We start from the raw sequence: 12,271 nt of genomic DNA, 5'->3' as shown, positions 1-12,271 counted from the left end.
ATAATTATCAGATTCAAATTTTACTCGAGAACCAAAATTTTCAAGCTTGTAAATTATTTAATACTAGGCAAGTGATCATATGCCTGCCTCTCTCTCTCTCTCTCTCTCTCTCTCTTAGCCTCAAGAAAAGGTGTTTAACTCAACGATTGTAGAAGTGGAGTACTCCCATTGGGTTTGGTGAGGGGAGGATATGAGTTGGAGGCTCCATGTTGAGAGGGCTAGATTCATGCACATTAATCTGATAATTGGGTTCTTATTACTATTTCCTTGGTAGGGTTGAGGTTAAGGGTGCGTTTGGATGCTACTAACTTCACGTTCGAGTTAGTATCATTTGCCCAAAAATAATACCAAGTATCTCCCACTTAATGAGAGAGACAAAAAAAAAAAAAAAGAAGTTAATTATTGTCTCCCACAAGTTATTATTAAGCCTTTCTTTGAGCCTTACACAAACAAGTACCCAGACAAAACAATCACATCCTGAGGAGTTTAAGACTTTACAACAGTGATTCCATCACAACCAAAGCCGGCGCCAATTTCAATCCCAAAGATAAGGCTCTCTCTCTCTGACCCAAAAGTCTCTGTGGCTCTCAATCTCTCTCCCTCTCTCACTCGGCGAGGGAGAGTGCAGCTGAAACAGAGCGATTCTGTGCTAATCCCCACCAACAATGACCACTACTCTGCAAGCGTTTCTTCTCTGCAAACCCTCGTTTTCACTCTCTTCTTCTTCTTCTTCTTCTTCTTCTTCCAAACGTTTTCATCTTCCTCGCTGTTCTTATTCTTTTTCTTCTTCTCTCTCTTTCAATCCCCTCTCTCTCTCTACGTTCACTTCCTCAACTTTCCATGTATCACGATTCTGTCGCCGGACTCTATCGGTTCCTTGCACATTACGCCCCGAAAATGCTGGTTTCGATTCCGAAAGATTGGATTTTTCCGAAACGAATCCGGTTTCCGATTCCAAAGATTTGAACTTCAAGGATTTTGATGGTGGGAGTTCGAGTTTCAACGGGAATAGTACGGTTTCCGAATTTGGAGCCTCGAAAGTTGATGAATTGGGCGGTGGGAGTTCGGAGATTGAGGTGAAGAGTGAGTTTGGGGAGGTGGGGTTAGGGAATGGGGAAGTGGGTAGTGAGGGAAGGAGTGGGGAAGTGAAAGAAAGTGACGGAAAGGGTGAGAATTTGAGTGAAAGTGACGGAAAGAGTGGGAATTTGAGCGAGATAAAGAACAGGATACCTTTGATGGTGTTCTTGATGGGGATGTGGGTAAGGGTGAAAAAAGGATTTGAGAAGGTGTTGGAGTGGGAATGGTTGAGTTGGTGGCCCTTTTGGAGGCAGGAAAAGAGGTTGGAGAGGTTGATTGCGGAGGCTGATGCGAACCCGAAAGACGTGGCGAAACAGAGTGCTCTGCTGGCCGAGCTCAATAAGCACAGGTTAGGTGATTCAGTTTTGTGCTCTTTTAATGTGTTATCATCTGATTGGCTGCTGGAAAATAATGGAAGGGAATGGAGTTGTGGTTTGTGAAGTTTATGTTTCTTCTTGTTTTCTTTTATGGGGAATGGAAGATTTAGTCCAAGTACAGCATATAGTTGCGTTGGTGTCTGCTGAGCAAATTTATAGCAAGTGTGGGAGTCGAAATGTTAATTTTATATTGTAAGCCTTTCTATGTTTCTGTTGTACTTTGTTGCTAAGAATATGGAGGAAAAGAGAAATGATGAAGACTATAACACCTTTAACAGACACGTAGTCTTTTACAATGTTACACCACGTAATAACTTATCATAGGATCAATATTTTACTAACCCCCTGTTAGATTATATGACATCTACATGCCCAACAAGCTTGCCAAATATCAGGATAATTGGAAATTAAGAACTGCCTCATCTAAAAAAATGGTCAAGATTATGATTTTATTTAATATTTTAACTTATAAGTTGGTATAAGATTAATGTCAAATTCAGTATGCACAGCAAGCATATAGAGGACATGTAATTCAAACGTACTAGATCGCGAAGAGTTACTTGAACCCAACCCATATATATATACACAAAAATGCATAAATACACACAAGCATACATATATTCATGTATGTTTCTATATATAAAGAAATCAACTACATTTCTTCTTTGTTGGGAAGTGAGACAAGGTCAGAATCAGTGGATGTTTAATGATAGTTCCAAGCAGGAATACAAGGGCATTTGTTTTTTTATTTTATTTTGTACCATTTTTTTTTTATTCGAGTAAGAAAAAACCGTTTGCAATTTTTTTTTTCACATTTTTCAGTCCAGAATCTGTCATCAAACGATTTGAACAAAGGGATCATGCAGTAGACAGTAGAGGAGTTGCCGAATATCTTCGAGCTCTTGTAGTCACCAATGCTATTGCTGAATATCTTCCAGATGAGGAGACTGGGAAGCCTTCTAGTCTTCCTACATTGGTAATTAAGCCCGTTCTTCTCCTCACCAGCTGCATGTATTTGATTACCCTTGGTCTAACATTCCCATTGTCATGTTTTGGACATTTTGGTACTTAATTGGTTCTAGACTGTTGTCTTTGGTTGTTTTTAACTTTTTATCTTATCTTATGTTCTTCTAAATGTCCATATCTATGGTATGACTTTAAATCAACCAACACCTTGTAATAGATAATAAAATGCATTTGGACCAGTCTGGAAATTCGTGTGTGTGTGGAAGCAATGGGTTGGTATATCTCATGAGTTCTACAAAAAAAAAAAAAGGAGATTGAATATCCCTTACTGTTATCTAAGAAATTCACCTTTCTATCACGCTTATCTTACCAAAGTGCTATGCTCAACAGTCAACACGAGTAGTTGCTTGAAAAACAATTCAAGAGTTTGCGACATGGCATTCAGTCATTTTATGTTTTAAATATGTGATGTCTTTGATGTAACATATAGCCAAACAGTGTATTATTAAGAAAGAAGATAATGAAAAGTGTTGAATGGCTCAATACCAACCATGGATGCAAGCCTATCATGATTGGAAAACTTTACTTGTTTTGCTTGCTCTCTCATACCAGATGGATATTGGTGACATTCATCAAATGGATATTTAGTTGAAACCCTATTGTTAATTAAACCTGTCACGCTTTTCTTTTACAAAACCCACCATATGATTGTCTTTTGTTGAAATATTCCATATAGCAGTCATTCTTTTTTAAGTTATCAGTTTCTATCAATATTTCAAGTTTGAAAGTCATCGCCATGGTTTCTTTTTTTGCTAATTGAACGATTTTCTTCATAAGAACAAGAAGGAGTAAAACAACAGCTGCAGTCCTGTCAAGTTATTCAGCTTCGCATCATTTTTGGGCTGATACTTTTACATTCTTTTAACACTTCCATGTTGCCTAATCTCACTCCCCTTTATCCCATTTTCATGTTAATTTTTGATGTGTTAGTTTTATTTAACCGATGGTTAATTTTGTGTATGTAGTTGCAAGAGTTGAAGCAGCGTGCATCAGGTAACTCAGATGAGCCCTTTCTGAACCCTGGCATATCTGAGAAGCAACCTTTGCATGTTGTGATGGTGAGTTTTAATACAAAATGTTTGTGCCATATATATTGGCAGAAGCATGTCAAAATTGTCTGCTTTTGGCATAAACTTTGATTGTATGGTGCAAGATTAAAATTTTTCCTTTGCTTTCTATGTAGATACTTTTTGTCCGTTGTTTTTTTCTTTTCCCCAAAAGTACAACCTAATAAGATTGGTTTTTCTATTAGGTTGAACAGAAAGTTTCAAACAAATCACGATTCGCGCAAGAGCTGATCTCAACTATCTTGTTTACTGTAGCTGTTGGATTAGTGTGGTATTAACATTCTGTTCCTCTTTCTCTCCCCCCGCCCCTCTTCCACTTCCCCATACACGTGTTTACATGCTCTATAATGCTTGCCTGTATCCCTGAGTTGTACTCACAGCATGATTTTGTTTTTTTAGGTTGATGGGTGCTGCTGCACTTCAAAAGTACATAGGGAGCTTGGGTGGGATAGGAACATCAGGCGTTGGCCCAAGTTCTTCCTATGCCCCAAAGGAGTTAAATAGAGATGTTATGCCAGAGAAGGTAGACATTTGGTATTTGATGCTCTCAGTATTGGTGACCTTTTAATGCCCAAGTTCTTCATGTGTACTTAAGGGTGCTTTACGCTTTTAATGATATTAGTCGATTACTTAATGAAAAAAAAGAAAAAGTATTGGCACCTTTTAAGAAGTTGCTAGAAATAGCTATTTTTGTTTTTTCTTAGAGGTTGGGTATCCACCTCTGTTTCCATAGAGGGGTTTGGACTATGTTTCCCTAGCAGCCAGTGGATAGGTAGAATAAATTGGACTATTTTGTGGGAGTTTCCAATAAATTTGAGAGTTCCATCTTTTACATGTACCAGATGTTGATTTGAAGCATACTGTGTAATCTTCCCGACTAAATTTTTTCTTTTCTCGCAGAATGTTAAAACATTTAAGGATGTCAAAGGTTGTGATGATGCAAAGCAGGAGCTTGAGGAAGTAGTGGAGTATCTAAAAAACCCATCTAAATTCACTCGCCTTGGGGGAAAGCTGCCAAAGGTTCGATCCAGATATTTTTATATGGATTACTAAGATCTTCCTTGAAATTCCTTTTATATACATATTGTGCTTGATATTTTACAGATATCAGCATGCTCATTAAAAGGCTTCACGTGTTGCTTGTTGTGTATGAAATGTACCATGTTATTCTGCTTTAACGGATCATGTAGTGCATATGTATAACATAGATTATGGTTTTATTAGTTAAGCATGAAATTTTTTAAGCACTAGAGTATGGCATGCTTATGAGATTAAATGACTTCAACCTTCTTGGTTAGATTTCAAAGTCATCCTCTAGATTGGTTGTTCCCCATATTTAATGATAATTGTTGTTGTCATGGCTTTTCTTGTGCTTTTTTTTAATGGTATGCGCTGAGTGATGATGTCGTACTGATTTCATCTATTTGTAATTTGGATTTTTTGCCTCTGTGTTTGGTTATTTCTATATTATGGAGCCTGACACATACTTATTTGCAGGGAATTCTTTTGACAGGAGCACCTGGAACTGGAAAAACTCTGCTTGCCAAGGTAAGGTGTTTTTTTGTATATTCCTGCAAATGGTGTTTTATTCTGTCATGGAGCTTTGTTCCATCTGTAGATGAACTGAAGTGCTGCTGCTGTTACGGGTCACAGCACAATCCTTGGAATCTTGTCTAAAAGTTGTCTTACTGTTTGCAGGGAAACATGTTGATAAGATGTTTGATGTTATTGGTTTGAGTGTAAGACTTTATCCATATGTTATTCAATGACACTAATTGTTTTTGACTTATCAACAAAAGAAAAAGGGAATTTAGAATGCTGCAAATGTAAGCAGACAGTCTTTTGCAGATGTCTATAGCCATAAAAATTTCTTTTAGGATAAGAAGTGGGGGGGGGGGGGGGGGTGTTGGGTTTGTGGGGGGTTCCAAATGGTGTGTTAAAAGCGAGCACTCTAATTTGCTTCCTTCTTAAACCAAATTAGTAGTCTCATTCCCTTGCTGTAATGGTATCTGCATCAATCTTATATATATGGACTTATACTGAATGGGAGATTGTTGATGCCTGTTGATGCAGAGGAAGGCTCTGCATGTCACCTTAAGTTGAATGGTTACCAGTCTTTCTTTAGTTTATGATGATGAGTTCACAATCATTTATATTGAATTTGCATGTGTATTCTGCTTGCATGACATCTTCTATTTGCATGCTTGTTCTTTTATGTGCAAGAGATGTTCACATTTCCTGATATTAATGCTTTTAATCCAATCTAGTGATGTTTTGTAATTTTTCCTGATAACTGTTTAACTTCTCTGGAACCATGAAGGCTATTGCTGGAGAAGCTGGGGTACCTTTTTTCTATAGAGCAGGATCTGAATTTGAGGAAATGTAAGCCATTTTTCACTGTCCCAAAATTGGATAACTTAAGATACTACACATGTTGATGTATTTTCACTGTATCTTTAATTTATAATACTACTTTTTCTTTGGGGATAAGATGCGACAAATAGTTGTATCTCCTTTTATTGATTCAATATATATATCGGTTGTTCACGGTGTCCTGGGGATCTAGTTGAGGTATATATATATATCGGTCATCACTACCGCTCATGATATTTTCTTTTGCTTCAACTCTAAACATTTTAGAGTCACTCTCATCATAGCTAGACCAGTCACATGAATTAACTTTGTGCCAATGCTGTTACTGCCGACTCAAGAGAGATATTCCTTGTTGGTTGAATGATCAGGCCTGATGTGTTACAGTCTGTTCGGATCAAGAACTGGATCAGTGGGGAGATATCATTGGATTATGTTTAGATGCAATAAATTGGTTTCTTTAGTATATTATAAACCACCAGTTTATAAAACACACTTTTACCACTTTTATTTGTATTTAACAAATCTTGGCGCAGTTTATGAGATAATGGAATTGTTCACTTAGCGCTTGTATCACCTTGTGTTCTTTATTTATTTTGATGAAAACTAATGTCTGTGGCTACTCAGTTGATGGGGCAATAGATTTCCTATTTTCCTTCCCTGTTTTCCTTCTTTTGTAGTTTATTTGTCTTCTAGGATGAATCATGATGCCCTTTTCCATGGATATGCCTTCTTTGTTTGAGTAATTTAAAGAAGGGGGGGGTTTTATTGGTTGAATCTCACTTTCTCCTGCACAAGTCACTGCTGTCCACAAGAGCATTCCTGCCTTTTTTTTGGTTGGTCCTCTCCTCTCTCTTTATTTCTTATAGAATCTTGGCCCTTTCTGAGTAAATCTCTCATTTGCACTGGAAGGGATATTTGCTTCTCTTCATCTTTGGGGCACATAAAAAATTCCAGTTTCTCTTAATCTTTGTGGCACATAAAAAATTCCAGCTTCTCTTCATCTTTGTGGCACTTTGAAAATTCCATCTGTGTAATACATGTCCCTCTTAGCACCATAAGGGGACTGTACATCTTCTTTTCTGCCTATTGTTGTTTGCAGACCCGAAATATGAAATATGGTTTTAGCCCTGTGTTACTCTTGAGTGCGATCATGATTGGGCCACAGTCACATGCTCCTTCTAAAGTCTTACTTGTGAAAGGGATGACTTTAAATCTATATGATAACCTCTTTTTCTTTTTTTGTTTTGTGCTCAGACTCTGTTGCTCTGGCTTACAAACCCTCTTGCGATACCAGTAAACTCTTTTGGCCATTAAGTTTCCCTTTCAACTTTCTTTTGGTATTGGAAAGATTGTGCTGGAAACTGAAGTAGTATTAATAATCTGTTATATCTATATTCTACTGTGATGTACTGGTTTGGATATTTGTCTTTTTACATTAAACTATTCATCTGAGGGGTGGAGTCCTGTGGGTATCCGTTGGAATAAACTGATATTGCTCAGTTCTTGGAATCACTTGAATGATGGTTTAGATGTTGGGATGCTAATTTCATACTACATGTATATGGCAGGTTTGTTGGTGTTGGTGCCCGGCGCGTAAGGTCCTTATTCCAAGCTGCTAAGAAAAAGGTTTGTTGTTTTTGAGTTTTCTGGTGACTGATGTATGCATGCATGGGTGTGGGTGTGTGGGGGGGGGGGGAGCTGTTGATTTTATAAACAACCAGAAACCCTGATATGTAAATGAAGATAAATATGTCTATTTTCATTTCAAAGGTAGCCAATGACCCTATGTCACAATTTTGTGTTGTTTTCCCTCATAGGCTCCTTGTATAATTTTCATCGATGAAATAGATGCTGTTGGATCCACAAGAAAACAATGGGAAGGCCATACAAAGAAAACATTGCATCAACTGCTCGTTGAAATGGATGGCTTTGAACAGAATGAGGTACATCTAAACATGTTGAAATATGATGAGTTTCTTCCTGCGTTTCTGAATAATTTTGACATTTTTCTGTAGGGAATAATATTAATGGCTGCAACAAACTTGCCTGATATTCTTGATCCAGCTTTAACAAGGCCTGGTAGATTTGATAGGCATGTAAGTTCTTTCTCTATGGACTACCATGTTATATTTTGGTATTATTTTGAGTTTTGAAAATTGGGCCATTTTTTTTATCAATTGTCACTGGCTAACGACTAATGGACTTGTTTTTTCCCTTCTGAGAAGATATTTCTGTCCTAGACATTTGCTTCACGCTTGTGGTTTTTGTGGTCATATCAGTCCCTAAATCTTGAGAACAAGAAATATCAGTTGTCAATATCCTGCTATATTATCTAGGTCAAATTTTTTCTTGGATGTGTAAATTCTTCACTGATCCTTTTGACCTTTTAGATTTGCCACCAGTTAACTCTAGTATCTGGACTAAATTAATTCTTTTTGGATTAGCATTCAAGATTGACGTTTGATTTTGTTTTTGATAGTTCCATAAAGTTTGTCCCTTTTTCTGTATGTCAAAAAGAGAGACCATTAACAAATAAAGATGTTTTAGATTGTTGTTCCAAATCCAGATGTACGAGGTCGTCAAGAGATATTGGAGCTCTATCTACAGGATAAACCATTGGCTGACAATGTAGATGTTAAAGCAATTGCTCGTGGTACACCAGGATTCAATGGGGCAGGTGAGTTTCCCGCCATTCTATTAAGGGAATTTGGTCGAATTTCCTGGGTTTTTGCAAGATTTCAATTTATTCTGAGTTTCTAAGATCAACAATTCATTCTTTACGTATTTCGCCCCATCAATGTCACGTAATGAGTTTGCCATGTCATAGGGTCATATAAGTACTGCTGTGATTAAATAATTTTTATTATATTTAAGAAAATATGCAAGAAAAATTAAGGGGTGTGAGGTTAAGGGGTAGCCGAGCCACCCTAAAAGCCCCCTTAGGGATGGCCGAACTTGCCTCTCAAGTGAGGGGGTGGCCAAAAGCCCCCTGGGGTGGCTCAAATCATCCCACCCACATTGTGAGGGGTGACTTGGAGTAGCAAGAGGGGTGGTCAGCCCATCCCTTGAAAATACTAAGAGGGGGTGGTCGGACCACCTCCCCATCTTGGGATGGCTCAGCCACCCCCCCTCACCTGGGGTGTGGTATGGCCACCACTCCCAACCTACCCCCCTCTCAATTCTTCTTTTTATTTTTGTATTTTTTTTTTTTTAACATGTGGAACTTACATAGCCTTGTGACATGGCAAAATGATTACGTGGTATTAACGATGTATCAGTTTTTAATGGAAGGAGTAAATTGTCAGTTTTTTATTCTATTAAATGTTAGTTCATGAAACAGTTTTTTTTTTTTTTTTTTCCTCATGAAATACTCCAATTTTCCTGCCCTTCCCCACTTTTTGTTTTCTTTATCAGATCTTGCAAACTTGGTTAATATTGCTGCCATCAAAGCTGCTGTTGAAGGTGCAGAAAAGCTAACAGCTTCTCAGCTGGAATTTGCAAAGGACAGGATTATTATGGGTACAGAGCGGAGAACAATGTTTGTATCAGAAGAGTCAAAGAAGGTATATGCATATCATCTTATGAGACAATCCATGGTAGGGTTTGAACCTTTGGCTTATATGGTTGAAGTTCAACTCGTTATGCCTAGAGAACCATGTTGAGGTCCAGATATAGAAATATCTCCAGAACATCATATATTGCAAAAGTGTGGAATGATGCTCAAAGAAGTGAATAGATAGGTGGTCAGGATCCAATGCTGACTTTTGGCCAGAGATCTTGTCTGGGAGCAATACTTTTTTTCTTTGGTCCTTGATGTCTGCATGCAGCACGCAAAGTAGAGAATTGCATCTGCAGGACAATAAACTCTTACAGTTTTCTAGGGATTATCTATTTAGAATCCGAATATGCACGGAATACTTCCTGACATTCCTTACATTTCTTTCAGCTCACTGCATACCATGAGAGTGGCCATGCGATTGTTGCCTTCAATACAGAGGGCGCACATCCAATACACAAGGCAACTATTATGCCACGTGGATCTGCTTTAGGAATGGTCACCCAGCTTCCTTCAAATGATGAGACATCAATTAGCAAGAAGCAGTTATTAGCCCGTCTTGATGTTTGTATGGGAGGAAGAGTTGCAGAAGAACTCATCTTTGGTCAGGATCATGTCACAACAGGAGCGAGTAGTGATCTTCACACAGCTACAGAGCTAGCCCACTATATGGTATATTATAATTTCCATTTTAATGCCATGAACAATCTACATTATCCAGGAATTGGGGATCGTTTCCAATATTATATGGAACCAATAAAAGTTTCCCATTATAAATATAGTTAAAGTAGTTCCTGTTCTATACTAATGGTATTTATACTAGAGTTTATTGTCTTTTCAATTCCCTGCAACTTACGTGTGGGATTGTGGAAATGAGAATAAATCAAAATATGTTGTTACTTGGACCTCTATGTTTGTTTTAAACATGAGAATCCTGCTTTTCAATCACTTAGTGCTGTATGCATCTTTCCTATGTTAGGTATCGAATTGTGGGATGAGTGATGCAATTGGTCCAGTTCACATCAAAGAGCGGCCAAGCTCAGAAATGCAATCACGTATTGATGCGGAAGTATGGTTCTGAAATCTTCTTGGGATTTAATAAAGATATACGTATATTTTCTTCTATTGATTTCTCTTATTGGTTGTGCAGGTGGTAAAACTCCTAAGAGAAGCATATGATCGCGTAAAAGCCTTGCTAAAGAAGGTTTGTTCATTAGATTTCTTTAGCTTTTAGGTTCCCAATTTTCGTAGAAAATAGAAAAAGAGGAGGGGGGGGAAGTAAAAATGACAATATATGTTTTTAACAGTATAATGGTACTTGAAAATTATTAAGTGGAATAGAGGTATTTTTGGATGTGAAGCTCGATCTCAGTATAACAAATCAAGAAAAATTCTTAAACACATTGTTAGACATACAAATACAATAAAGGTCTGGATATATATATATATATATATATATATATATATAAGTCATAGCAATACAAAATAATTAAAAAAAGAATGTGCAGATATATGCATTTAGCACGTTGTTTTTTGAATTTGGAATTCCAAATGAGTTTCAAACCTAGGAACCTTGTAGACTAGGTTTATCCTTTGCATTTAACTCTTTGGTGCTTGAAATATGGAAAATTCTAGTAGTGGCTAACTTTTGTTTCTACACTTGATTCAGCATGAGAAGGCATTACATGCACTGGCAAGTGCACTTTTAGAGTATGAAACACTTAGTGCTGAAGAAATAAAGCGCACTCTTCATCCTTTCCGTGAAGGACGGCTGCCCGAGCAACAAGAAGAACAACAAGAAGATGGGGACCTTGTATTGGTTTAGAAGTTGGCTCCTTTTTCTTGTCTGAAACTGTAGGGGGAGGAGGCTCTGTACAGTATATTTTTAAAGCACCACAGATGATTATTTATACTACTTGCAAGTTGCAATTCCCCGCTCCTCCCATTACAGTGTGTGTTAATGCAAGTCAGTCTATTCATTCATGCCCCTGAAGCATCTCTGAAGCAAAGATCTGGCCTCTGCTATAACAAACAGTCATGTATTATTCGAGGAATCCTGTATTGTTTCAACTTTTGCCCCCTTTTGGGTGGAATTTTGAAGGAAAAAATACATTTATGTGAGAATATAGGCTCTTTTCACTCTTTAAAGAGTTTTCTGCTCAGTGTGGTCTAATCTTTCCATTTGTATGGCACTAAGATCAAGGTACAATGGTTGAAAAGCTCTCACTAACTAACCAGGAACATTGATGGCATTCTAATTGAATTAGATCCCTTACAACTGGGGAGAGAGAGAGAGAGAGAGGGGGTCCCGCAGCACGTCTTGCAGTCTAATTCAGACACGAGATTCCGATTCCAAGACATAATAACTTTGAAGTAACCTTCCCGAGTCGGGAAAGGACTTGCCAATGACCCCATTGTAATAGTATTACATGTGCCAATTTCACTTGTTATATTACTCTACATTTCTTCAAACTTTATATGTTAAAGCTGACACCCCCCAAACAAAAACTTTTTAGAACGGGGGAGGAGAATCGAATGAATCAATGACCTTCACTCACAATAACCGATCTCCTACCAAAGTATGTTAAAAGATGGAGTTCAGGCACCCTAATTATTCTCGAATTCCCATAAGTCCTATCTAGGTGCCAGAGCAGCATATATATATATATATATATATATATATATAACCACAACCACAATAAAACACCTTTAACAGGGAGGGAACATGAAATGGTGGATAAGTTGTTGTAAATCATGTGGAAATGAATATAATTGCAGAATGACTAGAATTTCTC

General features: G+C 37.6%; 1 protein-coding gene across 1 annotated transcript; it reads left to right on the top strand.

Annotated features, from left to right (window-relative positions):
• The first annotated feature begins 462 nt into the window (after positions 1-462).
• FTSH11 (FTSH protease 11) lies at positions 463-11,638 on the top strand. Its single transcript, XM_059589590.2, has 17 exons — positions 463-1,426; positions 2,277-2,430; positions 3,446-3,538; positions 3,733-3,818; positions 3,947-4,070; positions 4,448-4,567; positions 5,045-5,095; positions 5,868-5,929; positions 7,489-7,546; positions 7,738-7,863; positions 7,936-8,016; positions 8,468-8,597; positions 9,335-9,483; positions 9,867-10,148; positions 10,456-10,545; positions 10,627-10,680; positions 11,146-11,638. Exons 1-17 carry the CDS (start codon positions 666-668, stop codon positions 11,299-11,301), a joined length of 2,577 nt encoding a protein of 858 aa, XP_059445573.2. The 5' UTR covers positions 463-665; the 3' UTR covers positions 11,302-11,638.
• Positions 11,639-12,271: the final 633 nt, after the last annotated feature.

Source organism: Corylus avellana, chromosome 2, assembly GCF_965113065.1.
Source record: "Corylus avellana chromosome 2, dhCorAvel1.hap1.2, whole genome shotgun sequence".
Classification (NCBI taxonomy): domain Eukaryota; kingdom Viridiplantae; phylum Streptophyta; class Magnoliopsida; order Fagales; family Betulaceae; genus Corylus; species Corylus avellana.
The sequence above is the reverse complement of the archived record's forward strand: the minus strand, read 5'-3'. Positions and strand labels throughout refer to the sequence as shown.

Bases quoted from the DNA above. Each gene is read 5' to 3' on its own strand.
- FTSH11 (XM_059589590.2), top strand. From the start codon at position 666: ATGACCACTACTCTGCAAGCGTTTCTTCTCTGCAAACCCTCGTTTTCA. The intron at 3,539-3,732 runs GTGAGTTTTAAT...TTTTTCTATTAG, and splicing joins AACCTTTGCATGTTGTGATG to GTTGAACAGAAAGTTTCAAA. The intron at 7,864-7,935 runs GTACATCTAAAC...ATTTTTCTGTAG, and splicing joins ATGGCTTTGAACAGAATGAG to GGAATAATATTAATGGCTGC.